The sequence below is a fragment of the Dermacentor andersoni genome, chromosome 4 (assembly GCF_023375885.2).
Source record: "Dermacentor andersoni chromosome 4, qqDerAnde1_hic_scaffold, whole genome shotgun sequence".
In the NCBI taxonomy this organism is placed as follows: domain Eukaryota; kingdom Metazoa; phylum Arthropoda; class Arachnida; order Ixodida; family Ixodidae; genus Dermacentor; species Dermacentor andersoni.
Genome location: NC_092817.1, coordinates 28,876,422 through 28,899,959, shown reverse-complemented (window position 1 = coordinate 28,899,959; position 23,538 = coordinate 28,876,422). Strand labels below are relative to the sequence as shown.

General features: G+C 42.1%; 1 protein-coding gene across 8 annotated transcripts in view; it reads left to right on the top strand.

Annotated features, from left to right (window-relative positions):
* Positions 1-23,538, top strand: part of syd (JNK-interacting protein syd) — a 90,708-nt gene that overhangs the window by 1,044 nt on the left and 66,126 nt on the right. For 3 of the 8 annotated variants that reach the window (XM_055073544.2, XM_055073543.2, XM_055073542.2), the window contains exons 2-10: positions 802-922; positions 1,017-1,087; positions 1,165-1,250; positions 2,007-2,178; positions 11,208-11,289; positions 13,644-13,776; positions 20,901-20,989; positions 21,505-21,540; positions 22,170-22,214. In XM_055073544.2, the coding sequence (XP_054929519.1) occupies positions 802-922; positions 1,017-1,087; positions 1,165-1,250; positions 2,007-2,178; positions 11,208-11,289; positions 13,644-13,776; positions 20,901-20,989; positions 21,505-21,540; positions 22,170-22,214 (835 nt within the window). The remainder of the gene's footprint in view (positions 1-801; positions 923-1,016; positions 1,088-1,164; positions 1,251-2,006; positions 2,179-11,207; positions 11,290-13,643; positions 13,777-20,900; positions 20,990-21,504; positions 21,541-22,169; positions 22,215-23,538) is intronic. The other 5 variants (XM_050183620.3, XM_050183619.3, XM_050183618.3 and 2 more) reach the window with 3 other exon arrangements.

Genomic DNA, 23,538 nt, shown 5'->3' with positions numbered 1-23,538 from the left:
GCGATCGTGGTGGCTCATGTTCTAATTCGCGAAGTGCAGTAGCAGTGTGCGTGCGCTGGCCAGCCATATGTGTTGTGAAACAATGCGACAGCATGCGAGCGCCGTAATGGCCGTAAGCAGTCGGGCGCCGGTGAAGCGCGAGTCAGCTGTTCGACCACCCAAGGAATCTTCGAAGCCCTGTTGGAGGGTGACCTAGTTTTTATTGTTGTAACAGGCAAGGCCGTAACGACGTTATGCAACACCTAGAACACGAGTCGTTTCTTTTCGCACTTTCGATGTCAAGCACCGCTTTCGGGGTTAAAAAATAAGTGAAACAAAAAAATCTAGTAGGTGAGAACTCTTGTCGCCGGACCTCTTGCTTTGATACCCGTGTTGCCAGCGATGAAACTCGCCGTCTCATTTCATTGAACTCTCCGTTCATTCAGTGATCGCAAGGCCAGAGTCGCCCACTTCCCGCGTTTGGGTGTATGCTCTGCGTGGTTCGGCCGTGTGGGTTTCACTTTATTCCTCGATGCGCACGCAATCGCTTTCGTCGTTTTTGCTCTTGCCTAAATGTCTTTCTGGCTTCCGGAATGCTGCCATCTGTGCCTTGTATTACACCTCATGATTGTAGCTTTCCTGGCCTTCGTTTGTGTTCACTGGCTGGTCTGTATGTTTCATGCCTGTCATCATGTTCGGAGCTCAACCTTGCATGCTTAAGCAATAACTGTGAGGATCCCGCTTACGATCGTATGGACCTGTTTGACTATATTATTATCTTATGCACCGCTGTTTATTTGTTCCTATCTGGCTGTGTTACAGAAACTCCTGGAAGTGGAATACACTGTAGATGACGATCGTCGGGACCTTGAAGGGAAGGTTGAGGGGCTGGAGTCTGCTGTTCGCATACTGGAGCTCAAGTCAAAAAATTCTTCAGATCATGGTGTGATGCACTTATTTCGGATCATAGGCTGTTGATATTTAGCAGTGCTGTGGGCCGGGACACATTTCAGTCATTAATCCTTCTTTAATTTCAGCTTCAAGATTAGAAGAGAAAGAGTCTGAAATGAAAAAGGAGTATGCTAAACTACATGAAAGGTATACTGAAGTAAGTAATGCCTGAAAAGAAATGTATTTGTGCTGCCTTCTGGTAGTTTATGTGCATGTTTATTTGTTTACTTATAGTTATTCAAGACACACATGGATTATATTGAGAGAACAAAAATATTGTTTGGCTCTGACAGAATGGAGATGGCAGGTGTAAAAGGAAGGTGAGTGTTTATGATACATATTTTTGAGTTTCACTGATTTTGGAGCTGATAGCACTGGCATTTGACATAGACATTGGTTTTTGTCTTTTTGTGTCATTCATGGTTTCATTGTGAGGCCTGTCTGTAAGAAGTTGTTGCTAGACTGGATCCATATTATCCCCATATTCACAAACTTATTTTGGCTCGACATACCTTTGACATTGATTAGTCGACTGCAGGTATGCCCCTTGAGTGTAACTGTCACTGCACTTTAGTAATATACCTCAAGCAAACTGCAGTTGCTTGGGCAGCATTCCTTCACCCCTGTGCCTTCAACTTGATGCTAGAAGTAACTCAGTGTAAAATTATAGATCAGGAATTGTCGAGGAGTGTTATTGAAATGTTATGACTATTGTCATCACAAACTACAACATGACACTCGAGGCACAATGCTATTATGTTGACTGGTTGCACTTTCACTTTGCAAAACCAGGTAGGAGTGTTGAGGTGTACCTATGCATTGGGGTAGTAGTCATAGCATATTCAGCATATTTGCATAAATGGTGAAACCCTTATGAAGCAGTGACAAACAGTCTCTTGCAGTCTTATATTATGTTCTGTGATTTGCCTTCTGCAATTGTAACATTGTACTTCCTAAATTTTGGAGGCATCTTGAGCATTATTAAGTTATAACGTTGACGCTGTCAAAAGCAGTGCTGGAACCTTGTTGCTTACCCTATCTTTGTCATTTTCCTTTCCTCCCATGTGGCTGAGCAGCAAGACTGGGATGCACTTTGCCCTCAGCAAATCTCCTGGTGGCCCCGCTTCCTTGGGTCTTTCAGGTGAAACCACTCCAGCTAAGACAATCCCAACGTCCCCTGACTACCCAGACCTCATCTCGCCTACAAAAAGCAACGATTCCAATGCCAGCCTCAAAAGCGAAATACAGGTTAGTCCTTATTGACCTTTTTCACAGCGATTCCGTAGGTGCCACCATGTTTGATCACATGGTGACACGACCATTCCTTGCCTCAGCTGCCTCCATTGCCTCTCTGTTTACAATGGATGTGCATGATGCTGGTGTGGCTCAGTTAACCTCTGGCTTGGCGGATACCATAGACTGTGACTGAGTGGATGGCACGAAACTTTGGCCACAGCTTCAGAGGACATGCAAGCGCTTTTGGAGCTCATTACACCATGTTCAAACAGCGTGAGCAGCATATACTGTGCTTCTACTAAAAGTGGGGCTAGAAATGTATTCCAAGCTCTCTAATATTTCTGTTTATGAATTAAATCAAGATGAATGTGTTTTGCTCTTAGTTCTTTATTTGGAAAAAAAAACATTGAACCAGTGACTTGTCATGTTTCTGACTCAGTAAGGTTCCTCGGTGCTGTCACTATCAAATTGTTTATTTTCTGCCTAAGGACTCGCAGGTGTGCTCAGTTGCGATAGGTTTTTCTTACTGTGTGCAAAGTTCGGAGCGTAGACATTCTGTGCTTTGTAATAGCTTGAAGCAAAGATGCATTATCGCTATTCACTAGCTTACTCAGTGGACCATCACGAAACGTTCAACTTTGAACATTCGTGTGCTGTCGCTGTAGTTGGCGTCACCCATAATCAACATCACCCATGCTTTGACGCATTGATTCCAGAGCGCGCTCACTCACATATTTTTGATATGCTGGCTAGCATAACTCAACGTATGAGCTGGGGTGGTTGTTTGTAGGTAATGTGCAGAAGACAAAGAAGCGGCGCTACTCCTTTTGTCACTGTGTAACGAGCAATACTCTCTCTTGTCGATGTTCTGGGGCTGAAATTCTTTCTTTGGAGGTTAGCGATACAGTGCTGACAGATCAGTAATTTTTGTCTTATTCTTGAGGAAAGCCGTGCATCACGAAGCGCCGGCAGCACAAGCATTTGTTATGTAGCAGCATTCCGTGAACTTCGACCAGATTCATTCCATTCCTTAGTATGCCCGTCACTATTTTTGCAGCCAACTACTGTGCATATCTTCCCTCTACCGCTCCGAATTTCGCAGCATGAATGGAGAACAGTGCATTGACAAACGCCCAGTTGCATTTCTAACAGCTGATCGCACAGTAGCAGGATAGGCGTGGTAATGGTTTCATATTTGTGCGCTTTCACTGAGGCAATGTGCGGCACGTCGCCGAAAGCATTGTCTCGTTCCTCTAGAGCAAACTGCTCTGCAGAAGGGTCGATATCAAGCAGTGTGCAGAGCCTTTCATGATAATGTGGAAGGGTGTACAAATCTTATTGCTCTTGAAACAGTTGTGTTCATTTTCAGGCACTATACACGGATAGTATGGCCTATGTATATGGAGACAGTTGTCTTATAATGTTCACTGAAATAATAATTCAGCCTCAGAGCAAAGTTCTTATAATATAAAACATTTTCTACAGACTATACCGACCTTCAACCCTTTGTGGATGAAACTTATATACCTGTGAAATAAAGCTTACTTTTGTGTATATACTACTGAATAGAATGAAAAAAAGTCAGTGTGAACTTTTACAGCAATGGGCATGTTGTCTGTAAGCAGCACCAGGCAGAATTGCAGAACTGGGCTTTTCAGCAAGAATACTATCATCACTTTGATAAATGCTACTGAAGCATCACTAGTCACTAATGCAATTGCATCTAGTAAACTTACAGGAACAGTTAAGGCCCTTAATAATGTAATTATTGCTGCAAACAGGAATATTTTATAAGCATTTCTCAAAGTTACATGATAATGTTTGCTGTCAAAGCATGGTTACACCTGAATCACCACAGTGCTCATGGGGCTTTTATAGAAATTTTTTTTTTGCAATATACATTTAGATGCATTCACCATGGACACTTCATTCTGGTAACCTGTAGGGCATAGAGTGATGTCACATTTAGTGCACAAAGTAGCATACTGGCAATATCAGCACAGGTGTAACACGATACTACATCTCACTATCTCTGTGCAGTGAAGCTATGGGTGACATCAGACAACCAGGAAAGGAAACCATAATGTATGGGCTCCTCCAGTGTCTTCCTGGGATTGCTATCTGCGAGAAACTTGACTGAATGAAAGTGTCACGGAAGGATTAGCAGTGCACAATGGGAAAGGCCTTGTCTGTAACATGCACCCGGCTATCATTACGGATTGGCTGACACATGCCATTACTGCACTGCACATTGTTGGTGAGACGCAGTGTAGATCTATTGCACAGGCCTAAATGTGGCCTAATGCATGCTATTGGCAACAACTGCAAAGGGCACTGTTACCAGCAGACTTTTGGATGGTAATGAAGAACATCTGAAGGTATGACAATATGACGCATTACTCTAGCTCAATTTGAAATAACTATCAGAAGCAGTACATATTTATTGCTAATTAGTGCTGAAAGAAGGATTGCACAAATCCACAAGTGTGCACTTTGCTCATCAAAATTTACTGTCAACTTTTGCTTTGGCTCTGATTTGGCAGTTGATACTGCATACATCTGTGTCAGGGCTGTTTGGAGACAGCTCATTGAAGACAAACCATTTTAAACTGAAACTGCAAATGAGGCAAAAGAAAGCTTATTTTGATGCAATAATCATTAACAAATAGTTAAAAATGTCACTTGCAGTAGCGTCTGTTCTATTAGCTGCAGAGCTGCGCGTCATAGGAGGTCCAGTAAATTATGTTTTGATTAATTTGGGCACATATTGCAGTTTTGGAACTGAAGCCAGTCCTTTCTAGATGCCCCCACCTCTTCTAAACAAGGGGTGAGAGTGACGTCTCTTTGACATCATTACAATTCTCCTTGACCACGTGAGGAGGCATCACTTGCATTATCGTGACATTGAATCCTTGAGGTTCTCATTGGTCAACCACTGCAGTGCAGCAGATGGAACAGAATGCATTTTATTGCGATAGCCATTATATGGACACTCCAGAGAAATTTTTCTTGTCGCTGTCACTGTGATGTTCCAGGTGCAGTCAAACACTTTTATAAAAATGTGCCTGAGACGTTCAAAATTCATTATACAGGGGATTTCATTGTAAAGGTGATGCACCGTACCACTCACATTAGAGCACGCTAAGCACGTTGAACAATAGAAAAGCTTTATTTAACATCAATGCAAGTGTAAACTAGTGAAATTAAGTTGCAAATTTTTTTGTGCATGCTTTATCTGACTATGGTCTGATGGGATATGTGAACTGCAGCTAACTTTATAGCATTGAGATTGACAGCATGTTGCGTGGCGAAACGCAGGAACTACGCAAAGTAAAGCTGCAAATTGTCGAATGCCGTTGTTGCCGTCCTTGTCATCCAAATCTCTTCATGACTGTTCATTATACATATAGGATTTTTATCGCCACCTTTGTTGATACTCGTGTCCTTTTAGGTCGAGCTGGCTTTAAAGACATAATTGGTCGTCAGTTACGATTACATCATGTCGTCATCATTTGCTACATATTCATCAGCCATTGCAACCACTGATGAGCTATGACATGCAGCGTACGAGTTTAGCAATTCCTGGAGCAGTGTAGCAGGGGTTGTGGGGGTATTCTGTAAATGTCCACCTAGTGGACAATCCATTTTGGTCGTCGCTGATTGACTGGAGGGTTACGTGCGAGAAGGAGACAGGCTGGGTGGCACCCGTCTCTTTCTCACGCGTACTTCAGCCCAGCCAATCAGCACTTCAGCGGCAGCCAAAATGGACTTGGCCACTGGCAGCACCGTTCATCATGCTAACGTTGTTAGACGTTTCATAGCTGACAGGATGCTGTTACTTCTATCCAGCAGAAGTTGCCTGTAGTTCTGCGTCGCACCAAGATGTCACATCCATGTATGCTTTGGACACCATCCGCGGAGTCACAATGCTGAACTTTGCTATTGCTGTCAATGTTTTGCCCTTCAGGTGAAACTGCTCGTTTCCTCACTATAGTTTGTAATTAGCATATAAAATAAGAAGATGAAATCTATAAACACAGGTATTTCGTCTGCTCTATGGCTGGCATAAATTCCACGCTGTGACTAGCACATGCTTGTGATGTTTGCATTTGCCTTTGAGAAAATGTTTTTGCATCTTGTGTGTCTTTTATGTTCATTGTAATGCTTCTCCACTTTGGTGGAGGACATCACTCAAAGAAGGCAAGGGATGAGGTGTGATGGGGGGAAGGAACTGGGTGCCTTTAAGCGTATTCCTTAAGCTGCACCTTGTGGACAAACCAGAGGGGTGATTCCAACATTACCATGCAGTATCAAGCAAGCCTTCAGGACAGCTTCATGCATAATAAGTGCTGGGCTTATATCTGGCAGTAGTACTGAAAGTGCAAGGTCTCGTTGGCATAGCTTAGGTCTTCCGTTGCCGCAAGAAAATGGTTGTTTCTTATAGGTCCTGGAAAAAAATTATTTACCACTACAAATAATATTCCAGTACACATTGCAGCATAACATATTGTACATAATGAAATGTTCTTTCCAAAAACATATGTTGCCAAAAAAATATTATTAGGTAAAATATACAAATTCCAGAAAGTGCCATTTTTGCTGCCAGTTGATAAAAACAACAATAAAAAACATGATATCTGCAAAAACATTAATATCAAAGGAAATTAAAGAATATATGTTTCAAAGATGAATAACCCAGGAATAGTGTCTGAAAAAATAAATGCTCAGTACACTGGCATTCTTAGGATACAAAAAAGAATCTAGGACCAGCTCATCGTTGATGCCATGTGGTGAAGTAGTTTCTGGATCTTGGGAAGCATAGATGCACTCCGTACTTTTCCCACAAAACGTGTGGTTTTTGTTCAACATTGCGGTCCTCGTAACACATTTTGCAGTTCTGCCTTTTCGGCATTTTCTGAGGATGGTCCGATGAGAAGTCTGAGGAACGTACTTCACCAGTTTGTCTAGAATCATGCACCTCTTTCAGGACCGATCGCTGTCGGAGTAGCTGGGCAATTAAAGATTATGTGTCCAAGCATATCTGTTTGCATTTTTGTAGATTGTCTTTATCCCCTCTGCAGAGAAGAGTAGAAAGAAATCCCACATCGTTGTAAACTGTCTTGCGCTGATCCGTAGTGCTGGGCCGAGATGTGCTACAAGCGGCCTTCTTGGCATGAACGAAAGTTTCTTTGCTGCCGATGGCAGCAGATCATAACCAAGCGAAGTATGCACTTTGAAGATAATCAGTAGAGCTCTCAAGTTGTGCAAAAAAGATCGGCAGATAAGTGCGCACAAGAAAGGAGACCGCTCAAGGCCATAAAGGAAACTTGCCGGTGAATAGCTGCGGATGTCCCATGCTGACTCAAAACGTCATTGCCGTCAGAGCTTGAATCTGCTTTGCTGTCATCTTTGGAATCATAACTCTAGTCCTCATTCCTAAATTGAAGTGCAGCTGCAGCATAGTTTCAAGCATGACGCTTTTCTTGCGACGCCATGGGAACGACTTTCGATAACTGTGCAGTGACACCGGTGGTGTGCCTTGCCTGAATTTTACGAGAGAAGCGTTCCCGAAACTCTTGGAAACTGGTTGAAAATGCCAGGTCCACATGTTGGACATGTGGTGGACCTTCATAAATACATTTTGCCAGAATGAAACGACTCAGACTCCAAACCAAAGCTCACTAGTGAATAGCTGGCATCATTTTCAGTTAATTATCAACGCTTAGCATTGTCGAACGGCAAAGCTGGCTATATAATTTCATTCTTGACTTGCTGGAAGTCATTTGATTACAAAATTTTGGTGCTAGTGTGGCGTAATCGTGAGCAGCATGCTTTTTTCTTGAGCGCAGCAGAAGGCAGCAGCCACACCTCTTTTCGCTACAACATACGCACCTTAGTTCCCAAAAAGGTCCGTCAAAAATCACAACATCGCCAGAGCGTGAAAATTTAAACCGATTCTGAAAATGCAGTTCCTGTACTAACTACTGGATGGCTTTAAGTGGATAAGAAATAGCTCCAACATGTCTAAATCAACGATCTAAAGCAACGATCACCGGTGATTGATTTGAATAGGCGTGGTAACGAAAGAGTTAAGGATGATGACGCTGACCTTGCAATCTGTGTCGTACCTCCGCTAAGATGTTATAGGCTGAAGTGAAGCATATTAAAATGGATTTGCAGAGTATTTGCTATTACTTTGGTGGCTGATAAGATAGATGGCAGGTAAGCAGCAAAGTCCATGAGCATTGATGCCATCAAGCCAATGTCTAATATCTGTTGTCTGCACTGCGACAAATACAGTTGCGCAGATGAGCCTTTACCCAATTAACAATTCATGTCAGGCAGCCCAACTTCTTTTAGTCTATTTATCAATATCTTCTCAGATACATTTATTACTATACAGTGAAACTTCGTTAAACCGTATTTGGCCGTAGCTCGGAAAAAGTATGTACTAAACGGTAGTACTGCTTAACCGAAATAGCATGAGATCGCCCACTTACCTGTCAAAAACGAAACTCGGAGAGAGTTCGATTAAAAGGGAAGAAACATCCTGTATTTATTTACATTGCGCAACAAACATGTTATTTTCGTTTGATGCCGTGGCGACATAGCAGTTACGACAGCGACCTCAAACTTGCTGAAGCTGTGAGCCAGCTTTTCAGCCAACCCCCCTCTTCTCGGCAAAAACTTGCATGGCAGATTCCTCGTTGGCGTTACATATTCTCCGTGCACATGCGCGGTATTGTTGCAGAAGTCGTGGGGCACCTTTTCATTGCGGGGTGCTGTTCTCGTCGTGACAATTGCATTTATGAGGCTGACGTAATGCGCAGCTTCTGACGTAATGCGCATCACTGTCGCTAGGCGACACTTCGGCAACAACAGAGGCAACGATGGCGAAAAGTCGAACCTCATAGCCAACATCTCTTTGCGGTCGCCGTAGCACTGCCGAGCAACTTCTTCGCATTCCAAATGCCACACACCGTAGTCAACATAGACCCATGCCGGTGCCAGTGCCGACTTTTCGCGTCACATTTGATAGCACGAACAATGTCTAATTTTTCTTTTAAGCTAAGCACCTGGCGTCTTTTATATCCGAGTTTCGGCATGACGTGAGTTCTCGCTTGCATGATGCCACAATGCTCTCTGGCACGACGCCGAAATGATGTTGATGTTGATGTTGATGTGGCTTAACGCGCAAACGCACAGGGTGCTTGGAGGCCGTTGTGCTGATTTCTGAGGCTTGTTGTTCTGCTGGGCCGCCTGATGGAGACAATGCACTGTCGTGTTTGCGCGATGAAAAGTGGAAACACTACGTGTGAACCGATACGTACGCAATAAGCTGGTACGGTTTATGCGGATACAAAACACATTATGTTTAATGGCCACTGAGTCGGGGATTTGACTTTACTACTTTTAAAACGAAACTACTGTTCAAGCGGGTACGGTTTAACGAGGTTTTGCTGTGTATTAGATATCTCCCACACAGGTATATTTGTCTGTGTGGGGCACAGCCAAATGGTTAGGTCGATCCAGAAAGGTAGCATCAACGTGAAGGCAATTATCATTAACTGAAGCAAAGTATTATATAAATGTTACAACCATATTACAGCAGAAACATTTTTATGGATACAATGTTGTTAATTAATGAAATAATTGTATTTTCGGCTTTCGAGGAAGTTAAAGGGAAGCTGAAGAGTCTGTCGAATTCAATAAGACGCTCATATACGAATGCGGGAACCTTATAAACCATGTAGGTAAAATTTAGGGGTTTTTTTTCAATTAGGAGCGACGTAATCGTCGGTTGAAATTGCGCTGTAGCTCCGCCCCCCGTCGAATGCCGCGCGCTGCTACTGATGCTGACGATGCGAGCGGAGACCAGAAACCGCGGTGTTGTGACGTCAACTCTAGTGTTTCGTTCCTTCGCAGCATCCGCGACCGTGCCTGACCGCGCTTGTTTCTGTGTGCGTGCCATCGTAATCTGCTTCGATCGACCCTGCATTCTTTTGTTGGTGCGTCTGCGTGTATGTAGAGTGGTAGTCAACGTGCGTGGTAGTCAACGTGAGTGGTAATCAACGTGAGTGGTAATCAACGTGAGTGGTAGTCAACGTGGTAGTCAACAGATGAAGGTCACTACACGTACTGCATGAACCGGGAAGCTTTTCACGCGTTTAAACTGTCTTTGTAGCTTGCCGACAGCTTTGGACAGCGCACAAATGCTGACGATCGCATCCCCGCTTACGTTCCACGAGGAGGCATCCAGGAACACAACACTGCAGTTGTTTGACCGGAAACGAGCTCACTAGATCGGCGAAAGATCGGCGAGATCACTAGATCGCTTTGCAAAAAACATGCTCACCAAAGAGCATTTCCAACTCGAGGAGATCCCAAGACTTTGCTTTCGTTCGCGTCGAAAGCACTGCTCGCACCAGCATCGTTTGCTTCTTCGAGAGGCCGGCTCTTCGCAATTGGCTCGTACATGTAGGGAGTAACGCCGAACTCCTCAGAAAAACGCAGTCTCTCTAAATTTTCCATTACCGTCTCAGAAAAACAGCACCAAACTACCTGGCACCGCGCTTCATGTGTAGCGGCAGCGTATGGTTACTAGTGTTGACGTCACGAGGCGCCCGACCAATCACAGGCGGGAACGAGACGCGCGAGCTGGGCGTGTCCGCTGCTGCACTTTCGTCGAAATAAAATAGATTTGCGCTTTCTTTTGCTCAATTTCGATACGATATTCGAATTCGGAGGGTTGAAAACCATTATGTACAGATGTTCACTCATTCTTTCTGGAAAACCTTTCAGCTTCCCTTTAAGAAGTAGCTGGGCCATTAGATGCTCCTGTGCCTTACAGCATGCATTTAATAATTGAATGGGTCCATCATTTCCAGCATTTAGTTTATTGCCGTGTTTGTGCATTGGCACTACCCATGCTGCATAGTGGTGCACATTCATGATATATGCTTTCATGCATCTGTGCAAGAAAGTGTATTCTTTTTTTTCCGATGGAGAGCACAGACATTGCCCTGCACCTTCTTTTACAGGAGGTACGTGTTGGTACCGTTCCTCCTGCTCCACAGACAGCAGCTGCCGAAAACGTGCCTCCTAAGGTTGGCCAGGTGCAAAGTAAGCTGCTGATGCTTTTTGTTTGTTTGTTTGTTTAAGACAAGTGTGACAATGCATGCACATGCTTTGTGCGTGTGTGTATTCTCTTGACTGGTTGGTACCAATTGCCACCTAGCTTCTTGTTTAATGATGGGTGGCGCTTATTGTACATATCATGGCGTAATCTCCCGCTGTGTGTTTCAATAAGGTTATTACATCATAAATCCTAATTCCTTATATTTAGTGAAACTGTAATTTTGTTTGTCTCTGTTATAGCGCAAGTTACATTACATTGAAAAAAAAAGGTGTACTTTAGCTATACTAACATATGGGGCCAGTGGCATAACCAGAAATTTATTTGAGGGGGGGGGGTTCTGCCAACATGTACCGCTCCTTCCCCATCTCTCTCTCTCTCTCTGTGTGTGTGCGTGTGTGTGTGTGCGCGTGCGTGTGTGTGTGTGTGTGTGTGTGTGTGTGTGTGTGTGTGTGTGTGTGTGTGTGTGTGTGTGTGTGTGTGTGTGTGTGTGTGTGTGTGTGTGTGTGTGTGTGGAGAGAGATTGTGCATCACACAAATTCAAACTCCTAGCACTCCCCGTACAAGAACACAACGAGGATGCATGTTGTGCAGGCACTTCGCATAAAATTATGCTATCTTTAAATATGGTGATATTAAAAGAAAACTAAAATTTCGTTTACGAATTGATGCGTTTATATAACATATGCCAATGACCTAGCTGGTACATGACTTGGAAAAACAAACAGTGCTAAAGACGGGGCCATACAAAAACAAGACAGCGTATTATTGTGTGTCTTCTCAGTTGCAGGCCAGACTTGTTACAGCCCAGGTAACAGTGGAGATCATTGTTGTTTTCCAGCCAGACCTTATAGTGCGGGGGCTGGCACTATTTTGCAAGTTTCTTATCGCTCAATCACACTTTCAGCATTGTGACGTCAGAAGGCAAGGAAATGCTACTACTTACTATAGACACGACAGCAGTTGCGGGTAAACTGGATAAACTTAAGTTCTAGGTACGGTGACATGACAACCCCCTCCTCCTCGCTCTTCATACCACGACAAGCCCTTGCCTTGCTTTCACATTCAAGCTTTCCCTTTCATCCATGTCGCTCTTTTGGAGCCCACCTTCTGAAACTTTCTGTTTTGTGGGAAAGGGTGGGGAGTTTCCTCAGAAAATTTCAGTGTGGGGGGTGGAGGTTCAACCCCCCCCCCCTGCCCCCTGGCTATGCCAATCAATGTATGGGGCTGAGACATCAAGGAAAACAAAAAAAACTTAAATCAGTGATGGAAACGAAAATGGAAGCTGTGATGTCAAGAGGCAGGAAGGTAGTAGTATGGCTTCGAGAGAAAATGGCTGTAGCTGACACGCTAGTTGAGATTATAGTTGTGTGCGTCATGTAAAGTGGGGAATAGATAACTGGTGCTCTGTCAGATTTACAAGATAGGTGCCAAGGGAAAGGAAGAAATTCAGTTGAGGATGGCAGAGGAATCGGGTGGTGCGATGAAATTAGGAAATTAGCAAGCATAGGATGCAGTCTGCTGACGTATTATAAAGCTTAGATAACTGGAGATCTTTGGGAGATGCCTTTGTTTTGCACTGGACATAAAATAGGTTGATGCTGATTATGTTTTGATTGCATAAACTAAGCGTGGCACATCATGGCTTCCGAGATAGCAGTGTGCTGTTGTGACTAGCAGCGATGTAGTTGTTGCTGTATGCTGCAGCATCTACAAGAGTGCCACACTCTTGGAAATTTTGTAAAACTGTCGCACCTTCAGTGCTTTGTCGATGTGTTATTGTGTTAGACAGAACTTAGCAAAAGAAAAATACTTTTATATAGAATCCTGACCAGATTTACTACAGTCGACACATCATGCACTAGCACACGGTGTTACCTAAATTTACCTTCCTGCCTTTTGGTGCTATGTGTCATGGGTTTCAAAACTTTCGTGCAAATTAAAAGCAGCTTGATGCAGTTTTATGTACAGTTGTCCAATCTGTCCTCTGTTTAGAGTGGTTAAACTTCCTGACAAATCTTTTCCTATCCTTACTCATGCCATGTTGTGTCAAACCCATGCATCACACAGTTAAGAGTAGGGTGAATGATTGTTGAATTAGCACTGGGCTACATCAGCAGATGTTGGAATCCTTAAAATGCTGCTTGCTCAATGGGGCCTTGGGGTACGTAATACCTGAAGATGTGCATGCTTACTTCTGACACTTTGTAGGTTGCAAACTTTATAGTTATCTGTTCTGTCTCAATGTTGACATTTTAGTGTCTTTATTGCGAGCAAATATTTATGAAATCATGAAGCGTACTTTAGAGTGCACCTCCTGTTTCTCCGTTTCCCATTGTAGAAAGTGGTTGGGTGGATGGGTTCAGCACAGACATGTCAATGTCGGAAACAACATCACTCACTCCTGAAGTGGAAGACATCGAAGACATTACGCATGACGATGAAGTCGGCGTCGACAAAACGACAGTGCGCAGGTAGGATTACATGTCTAGATAAAGGAAACAGGGGTCAAGTGTTTATTTGTCATATTTTAAAAGGTCTTTTCTTTAGATGGTAGTAGTACAGCGTGTTTGTTTCAAAGCTTCGTGAACTTCGGAGGAAGGTGGAGTGAGGGTTGGAACAAGGGAGCTTGACAAGGAAAAAGAAAGCTAGAACTGGCCCTGTAGCTTTGCCTGTCAAATGTATTCCAAACCAGGGACGCGATCGGAGATCTTTGTTCGATGTGCATTCTGTTCGGTTGCTGCAACGTCGCGAAGTGGCAGTATGCAAAATTTCTGAGAACGGGACGGTGAGAGCAGCCAATCGGCAAGTGGTGAACTCCCCAAAAGTTTACTTCCCTCGTTTGTCATTTGCTTGCAGACAGTATACTACAAAACGAAATGTTTCTCGTCTTCCAATGAATGAAATCGTTCTCTAAAAAATGCATTTTTTTCTTCTCAAGCTTAAACACGTTTTCAAATAGTAGTACGTGAGACTACTGCAATTTATAACTATCAGTTTCTCTGCGTCGTCCATATGTGGTGTCGTGCACAGCGAGAAGAAAAAAGAAACGACGGGAACAGTGGCGCACTTTTCAAGAAGCAGCAACAACATTCCAGTGGCTGGCTGGCACTGATAATGGGGTCGATTTTGCTGTACAACCAACGCACTATTTGTTTTGAGAAACGAAAGCGACACTGGAATTCGCTTTCTGCCATTTCTTCAAACACGTTTCGCACCGCCACCCGCTCTTCTTGCTCCTCAAGCAACGCCAGCGCAATAACCTAAGTTCCCAATGCAAGCGCCATTTTCTTGAATTAAACTATGGATTGGATCTGAACGTGCCATTCCGCAGCCACAGCCACCGGTTGGATCCAATTCACCAGACGTGCCATTTGAAGCCGGTCTCGTAACGAGCGTATGATCACTCCAAACTTCCCAACTCCCGTCGGGTTCGGCGCCTAGCAGACGACGTGCTCGGTTGCACGATGATTGACAGGAGCATTGACATCACCAAAAATGTGGCCGCGCCCCGTGGCTGGCAACGTCAGCGCGGAGTAGGCCGATCACACGCGCCGGTAACCGAACGAACGCACCGAACAACAATCTCCGATCGCACCCCAGTAGCCCAGGATATATATCCGGTTAAATGTTTGGTTCTTTGGTAGAATCAGTCTTTGTAGCAGCTGTGTTTTATATGCCTGGGCATCTTGCTGAAGGCTTCTTTGCACTGCAATTGGAGGCCTTTGCACTCCTGCACCGTGTGTTTTATTTGGTGAGTGGCTGATTAAAGGAGAAGGGACCTCAGCAATTACTAAGAGTGACTGCAGTTACTAAGTTCTTAATAAGAATTACTGAAAGTACTTGACTAATCCATTGTTGTTACCAAGGTTTGCCGGCGTTCAACATTCTAGTAGTACTTGGATATGAAGAGTTGACTTGTTAGTTCCCAGAAATGTACTCTGCATGATGGCAGTTTGGAATTGTGGCACTAATGTACGTGTCTGCAGCTGAGGCCAGGACATTTTGTTTGTTGCTTTTAATTTTTATCATCAGATCTTTTCTGGCAGACTAGTCTTCCTTTATATATATATATATATATATATATATATATATATATATATATATATATATATATATATATATATATATATATATATATATATATATATATATATAGATATATATAGATATATAGATATATAGATAGATAGATAGATAAATACTTTATTTTGATCAGATACAAACACCATGACACGAACCGTGCACACTGCAGAAAAAAGGGAAGAAAATTACAAAGACAATACAGACAATAAAACAATAATCCAAAAGAGTATGGCGCAAAATCTTTTCAGTATGAAAAACAGCACTTTAGACAAATATGTCCGTGCTAGGAAAGGATGACGTATAGGTGATCTGCAAACAAGTCATGGGACAAATTGCACGCGTCTCAAGATAAAATGTATCACAACAATTGGCGGCTTTTGCATGAGGCACACAAAATCGCAGTTACGTCAATAACTGGTCACAATCAATGAAGCCATGCAAAATTTTATGAAGGATTCGCATGTCACGCACAAGTCACCTGTCAGGAAGAGTAGACATACTAAGGTGTGCTAGGAGAGAATCATAGTTATAAAAATGATGGCAACCAATATATCTATCATACAGTATGCATACGAACTTATGCTGAACATTTTCAGTTCGATTGGAATTGCTAAAGGAGACGTCATTCCAGGCTACTGATGTGAACTCGAGGCGTGGTCTCACGAAAGCACAGTAAAGAGTGCGCATACACTCGTATCGATGAAATTTTCTTGTTAACCTAGAAATAATACTAATATGTCTCAATGCACTCAAAACAATTGAAGATACATGCAACTGGAAATCTAGCTTAGAGTCAACAATAACACTAAGGTCTCACACATGGGCAGCATGAGATATTTTTCTACCAAGAAGAGTATAATTAAACGTAACTTTGTCATGCTTTCTAGTAAGAGATAAACAGAAGTTTTCTTAATGTTCAATTTAAGCCTATTCATCAAGCACCATTTCTCGATGTTGCCAATGTCAGCTTGTAGACCGCAGCACCCCTCTAAATTTTCACTCTTACAGAATAATTTTAAATCATCTGCAAAGAACAAAACCTGCGAGTTCATTACATGTAGCAGCAAATCATTGATAAAAACTAGAAGCAACAAAGGCCCAAGGTTGGAGCCTTTGGGCACTCCCGATGATTATACAAATTCGTAGGACACACAGCCAGAAAATCTGACCAGATTTCGACGGCTGTCAAGGTAGCTTTTGAGCCATTTGCAGTACATGGGGCAAAGTCTGTATTTTTCAGTCTTCATTAGAAGTATCTCATGTGAAACCGTGTCAAAGGCCTTAGTCAGGTCAAAGTAGGTTGTGTCTACCTGACCGTGATTAAACGCGTGAGACCCACTGTATCTAAGAAAGGCACATAAATTTTATTCAACGGATTGTCATTTTAAAAAACTGTGTTGCAAATACGAGATCTTTTGTTTGAAATATGAACTAATGCATTCGTACATTACCATTTAAAACTTTAGCAAAACAATAAATAAGTGGCACTGGACGAAAGTTATTTACATCACAAGCATTGCCTGATTTAAACACAGGAACAACTACTGACAGCTTCCAATGGCCAGGAAAAACACCAGTGCGCAAAGATAAGTTGAACAAATACATCAAAGCAGGACTAAAAATGTCAGCACATCCTTTGATTATGAAGCTGGGAATTTCATCGACACCTGTTGAAAGTTTTGGCTTAAGCCTCTAGATCGCCGATAAAACCTCATGTTCATCGATGCTTTCATACACTAAGCAGTCAGTGCTGTCATCAAAGGTGATAACAGGGGTTGTGCTGTCAGGGTGCAAAAAGCAAGAACTAAAGTGGTCAGCGAAAGCTTGGCATATATCTTGCTGTTTGAAACAAATACTGTCACGCATCTTTAGCACAGAAGCATTGACCTTATCTTTACTTTGCTTCCGCGCAAAAGCCCAAAACGAGTTCGGTTCTTTCTTGAAGTTCTCTTCAAGAGGTTTATGGTATTCACCTCCATTGCATACAATAAGTTCTTTCACAATTTGTCTACATAATGGATATCTTTGGTACCAATATTTACTTTCAGATTTTATGTACAGTTTGTGATACCGCAGTGTTTTCCTCAAGTAGTGTTTCAAATCACAAGAAAACCAGCACAGAAATCTAGACTTCCTCGGATGACATCGCGGTATATATCTTTTCAGTGATCCTTGTACAACTGATGTTAGTGGCTCAGCACATGAGTCAACATTCCCGATCTCACAGAATCGAGACCAGTCATAGTTGTGAAGCTAAGTGTACAGCCCCAGGTAATCACCATAGGCGTACCTAAATTTTTCTGGTTTTAGTTCAGGCATTGGACGAAAAGACAAATAGAATGACAGAATAAACAGGCAATGAAACTTATCTACAAGAACAAGAGGATCACGCACATCTTGAACCTCAAAAACAGGCACGTTAGATATAATTAGATCTAAAATGTTACCAGTACAGTTCATCGTGTTATATTGACTTAACCCATGAAAGTTAATAAAATAGATGAGACATCCAGCTTTTTCTCATACGGCTGTGCAGTCACTGTTGACCAAACCAGGTTCCCATTCGACTGTAGGAAGATTAATGTCCCCATAAATGTGAAACTTGTACTTTGAGAAATCAATTTTATCCCCAATATCCAAAAAATGATTTGTGAGAACATTAGGATCCGAATGAGGTGGCCAGCCAACGAGACTGTGTGATTTGTCACGTGTTAGAATTTCCAACTGCACACATTCATTGTATGTCTCCAGTTCTTGCCTTCTAAATGCACCTAATGCAGAACGGCCTGCTATCAGAACTCTGCCACCATATTTAATCTGGTCAGAGCAAATTTTGTCGGCTCTGAAAACAGCATACTAATCTGAGAAATAAGAAGCACTGGTACAAAAGGGTTTAGCAAGGTGTTCTCGACATGTATGGCAACTTGGCATGCTGGGCTCCTTAGATGGTGTCAGAGGCATCAAAGTTGGGCTGCTGTACCATCGTGGTATCACCAAGATCTTTCAATACTTTTCATCTAGTCACGAAACTTCTGCGTAACACTATGGGAGCACTTCAGTTTCTACAGTGGACGCACTGTGGTGCTGATGCAAGTAGAAGGGCATGTGAGAAGACGTCTGACGGACGCCAGCGGCGTTTTGCGAGTATGCCCGTTCTTGTGCAAGAGTTGATTGAGATTATTGGCATATAAATGTTCTTGGCACAATGTGCAAACCACCGCCCTGTTGGTGCACAGTGTTCGAAAGTGTCAACATGAACAACTTTGAAACAACTACAATGCCTTGTTTCATTTCCAAGTTAGCCTGCATTTGTAACACTGGTGTAATGAATAGTTCAATAGGTACACTTGAGGCTACTGCACCGTTAGAAACAGGCCACCGAGCAGTTTCACAACACACTTTTATGTAATTACGTGTAAAAAGTGTGCGTTGATGCTTTTAGCCACTCATGTTTCAGTTTTTGCACGGTAACTCTCTCTCAGTGTAGTGACACCATGCTTCTTGATAGCAACAATGCCTAACATTTGTTGTGTGCCTGCACATCAGTCAAGTTACAAGGGTGCCTAATTAACCTCACTAAGTGTACTAATTAAAATGCTGAATATATGATTTAGTCATAATGATGTAAGCCAACTAGACTGGCTAACTAATGAACCAAAATCACAAATACCAAAATTAACTAAATAATAACTAACCTAACAAAGCAAATTGAACTATTTATCCAACTAATAACTAAGCTAATCAACTACATAAATCATGAATAACTAACCTAACTAAACTAAACAATAACCTAACAAAGTATAGTTATAAATTACTTGCCAAATTAACTGCATTAATTAACTAACAAACTGTGTCTAATTAACAAATCAAACAAATAAGTAATTATAAACTAATTACCATACTATTAATAAACTAAACTAACAAACAACTTACAAACTAAACTAATAACTGTATTAAGCAACTATACTTGCTAATTATAAACTAATTCAATAACAAAGTACTGAGCTAACCAACTAATTCACTATGTTACCTAATTAAACAAACAAAATTATTCACTAGCTAAACTAATAACCTACCTAAGTATAAAAATTAAGCAAATACAATTGCCTTATCGATCAACTAATAACTAACTAATTTTCTGAACTAGCCAACCAAATATAACTAACTTATCTACCTAGCTAACTAGACAAAGTACAAATAGAGACATCCGACCGATATGGTTTGTGCGAGGAAGGCTAGTAGGCGGGGCGACGGGGGGGGGGGGGGAGGCAATCATACAATGGTGCCGTCTATAATTTAAGCGCAAATGCAAACGCATCACTCATGAAATTATTTTGCCATAAGTTCCTGTTGCATGTTCACTCTGCAAACATGCTGAAGCAAAAGCGTGAGAAGTGCCTTTCCTCATGAAACATTTGCATGATTGCGCCGCCCATCCATCTGGCATGGCAGGTTGTTCTCAATGATGATGATGATGATCATTTATTGGCATCTCCTTTGAAACATCTAGTTTGCTTGATTTAATCAGGTATGCTATACATGCTTTTCATTCTAGCATTTTTGTATACATCTTCTTAATCATTAATTTTCTTCCTTAAAATTTCTCTATCTACCTTGTACTGCTACCAATGCCTGTAACAGATTTGGTCGTATCAATCTCTTCCCTGCTTCTATTCCACCAGTTCTCTAGCCATCCCTTGCTTAACTCGAATGTTGACTGGTTGATGCTTCTACTTCTACCCCTTCTACTTAGGCCAATACTTCTTGTGCCACCTTCTGTCCCTATATGAAACTTCTGGGGAAGTTCCGTGACCAGAAGGAAAGTATAGAACGACCCTGGTATCACCAAAGCACTGTGAAGAATCCAGGTTGAATGATGAGGCAACCTTTCACAAGCAACATATGGCTCTTTGAGATGTGCAAAACGAGGACAAGAAACCTTGCCTGACGTGTAGCATTGTTAAGATAAACAAGCTGCGCAACACAAACAGCAGGACCACACATACTATTAATCTTGTCATAAGGGCCTGGCCACTGTTTACCTAGCATGTGCACTTTGTCTGCCCATGCTTTCTCAGAACGAACACATGTGGGGTCACACTTAAAGCAGAATTTGTACGGTTGTCACAGCCATTTTTCCCCTGTATTCATTGCTCATGTGAATGAGAAAGCATTGAAATAGCTTTTGTTGCCACCTGAGGTTGTGTGGATCAGTTTTCAAAGAAATTTATTGTTCAAGTGTCTTATGAAGACACATACATCTAATGAGGCAGACATTGCCCTGGCAGTGCAAGCACATAATTGTAAGTGATAATGTTGTAGTGGTTAATTGGAAATAATGCTGCAGGTAGCAAAGGTTATCTGTGCACACAATTTTTCTATTGCTTGGAAGTCTTAGCATGACTTAAATTGTTGTGTGCAGTTTTATTGTGTTCTGCTTATTACACTGTGTACCTTGTGAGTTTTATAAGAACTGGTGTCAATTCTGTTGATTTTATTCTTAACATCTCAGAGAGCAGCGCAGGCCAAATACGCTTTACCAAGAGCTCAGCTTTCATGATGAAAACATGGCTGAGGGCGAAGAAGGCTCAGATGTTACAGGTGAGTCGTTAGTGGGACTGTGCAGGCAACGGGGCACCAGAGAGATTTTAGCTTGTTCTGTAGCTTACCCTGCTCCCTTTGCACTAGCTTAACATTTCACAAATGTAACTGTAACTTGGAGCATGATCAAAGCCACAAGATCTTTTTAGTCTTACCTTTTATAAGGGAGCTATAGATTAGGAGACGCAAAAGGCTTGTGCTGTGCTTCACAAGCCACTTGGGTCCCAGCAAAACTCAAGCAGACTTTGGGTTCTCAAGTATGTGAGCCACTTGTGTCCTCTAATCTAAATCTCCCTATTGCATTTGCGGTGTATTGGGCTGTACTTCACTTTAATGCTTATTAGCTTTTGGGAGGGGATTATCTTGTTTGTTGTTTGCTAATGAATGGGACCAATAAGAAAAAGGCCTTGTTTTAACAAGTCAGGCAATTTGTTTCCTCTTTGTGCCTTGTATAAACACTAACAGTGCTTACTGACAATATTTCTGCTTGTGTACTCAATAAATGCTGCCATAAGGAAACTATGTTCATCCGGGAGAGTATGCATCATCAGGTTAGTCCTGGCAACTCCGTGAACTCGCTTCAGGCATGATTGCAGCATGTCTGATCGCACCTTGATGCTCTCCCTCAGCGTGCCTTGCTGTATATATTGGCTGCTGCATCCTTGTTGCAGCTCAGTTTCTCAGAGGGGCATTTGCTGGTTGGGCAAGACTCTTGCATTTGTATGTGTTGCTGTCATTGCTACACAGCAGAAATTGAGCCCATGGAGAGAAATTAAGCTGCGCTTTATGCAAGAATTCCCTGTGGGAAATCCTAGAAAATGTATTTCTATAAATAAATGATGAATTTATTCTACTGGTAACCAAACTAGACAAACTTTTGTCTACAGTTTCGGAACATTTGCAGTGACTAAAGCTTGGCTAAGCTTGGAGAACATGCTTTGTATGAAATTGAAATTGGCATGATAACAGGAAATGTTGACACTTGAGAAACTGAACTGAGCATGCTCCTTGGCTTTGGCAGTCTGCTGTATGCATGTGCAGGCTTATTCCTGGATGGGTTTCATGCAGTGCTTGTCTTTTTCTGTGTGGTTCTCTCGAATGAGTGCACGATTTTGCTTCCTCCCATTTTTCTTTTCCTTGTTTCTGCTTCTTTTTTTTAAATCTCTCCTTTTCTTCTCAGACAGTGACGCAGAAAGTGAGCCAGATAATCATGGTGGCAAAAATGGTAGGCCTCTGTGGCATTTTTGTTCATTTTGTTTTTCCCATGCTTAGTAGTATGTTGTATGTTATTGCTCGTTCTGGCTGTGACCCTTTGCTTCAAGGTGCTTGTTTCAGTTCTTGCTTGCTTGCTTGGATGCATATGTACAAGACACATAGCCTACATTTTAGTATTTTTGACATCTTCTAGTTGTCAATCTTAATCCGGCAAAGCCCAAGCACCATTCCATACCAATGAAAATTAAAACAACATGGTCACCTTTGTGGCCATGGACAGTACACATGTGGCAAAGGAAACTACAATTAAATGTTATTTGATTTATAAATTCATTAGTTCAGCAATTATTTGTTTAGTGATTGGTTTGCTGAGCTATCCACCCCTGAAAGTTTGCTTCACCATGTCAGAAATGCTACAACGGTGTTTGGTCTAAGTTTCCCTTGGTAAAATCACCATTTTGTGTTAGCAGACTCAGCATACCAAAATTATATGTTGGGTGTCGTGGAGTTAAGGTATCTTGCACAGCATATTTAAAGGCAGTAGGGTCCTTTTATCCTCCTCCTACACCAAATTAAGCTTGCTGAAACATAGTGGAATGCAGCAATAAGGTAGTATTTTGTTTTGGAGAGAGTGTCATTAACAGTCCCAAATGTATGTCCCAAGTGGCCCTGGCATTTTTTTGGACAGGCTTGCAAAAGTGCCACAAACTGTCTGATGACGTACATGGTGACAGTACTTGTAAGATAATTTCTTGCATTTGCAGTAGCTTCCATTTTATTCTTGCTACACTACAGGCAGATTTCGCACATAACACTGCTTTGTTCTCTCTTGAGTGCCAATGCCATGTTTTATTGAACAATAGAAGACCGAAAAATACATCTTGCAAAATTAGGGCGAGAAGAGCAGCAGTAAGTGCAGAATCACTATTTAAGTTTGTCAGAATAAAAACATAGTGCACCGTACAAATAGACAATTGCCTGGTAAAGAAAGATGTGCAGCATGGGCTGTCATTCTCACCAGGACTGAGTAGTGGTACGTAACACCTTGTTAATTCGGATTTCACGAATCGAAGAGAAATGTCTGAATTAACTGAATGTCGAGTTATCGAGGGTATCAAGAAAACAAACAAATGCTTACTACGTTAACACTGCCTTAGTTACTGAATGAATCAGCAAATCCTGTTTATATTTTGCAAAAGAGTAGTGCGGAAGCTTCAATTCTCGTCATCTCATGACTGATTAGTGCTTGCAGCGGCGTAGGCCTCACGATCGATTTCCTTGGCAACACAGTTGTGGCTTCATCTGTGACGCGCTTTTCACTACCGTGCGCACAT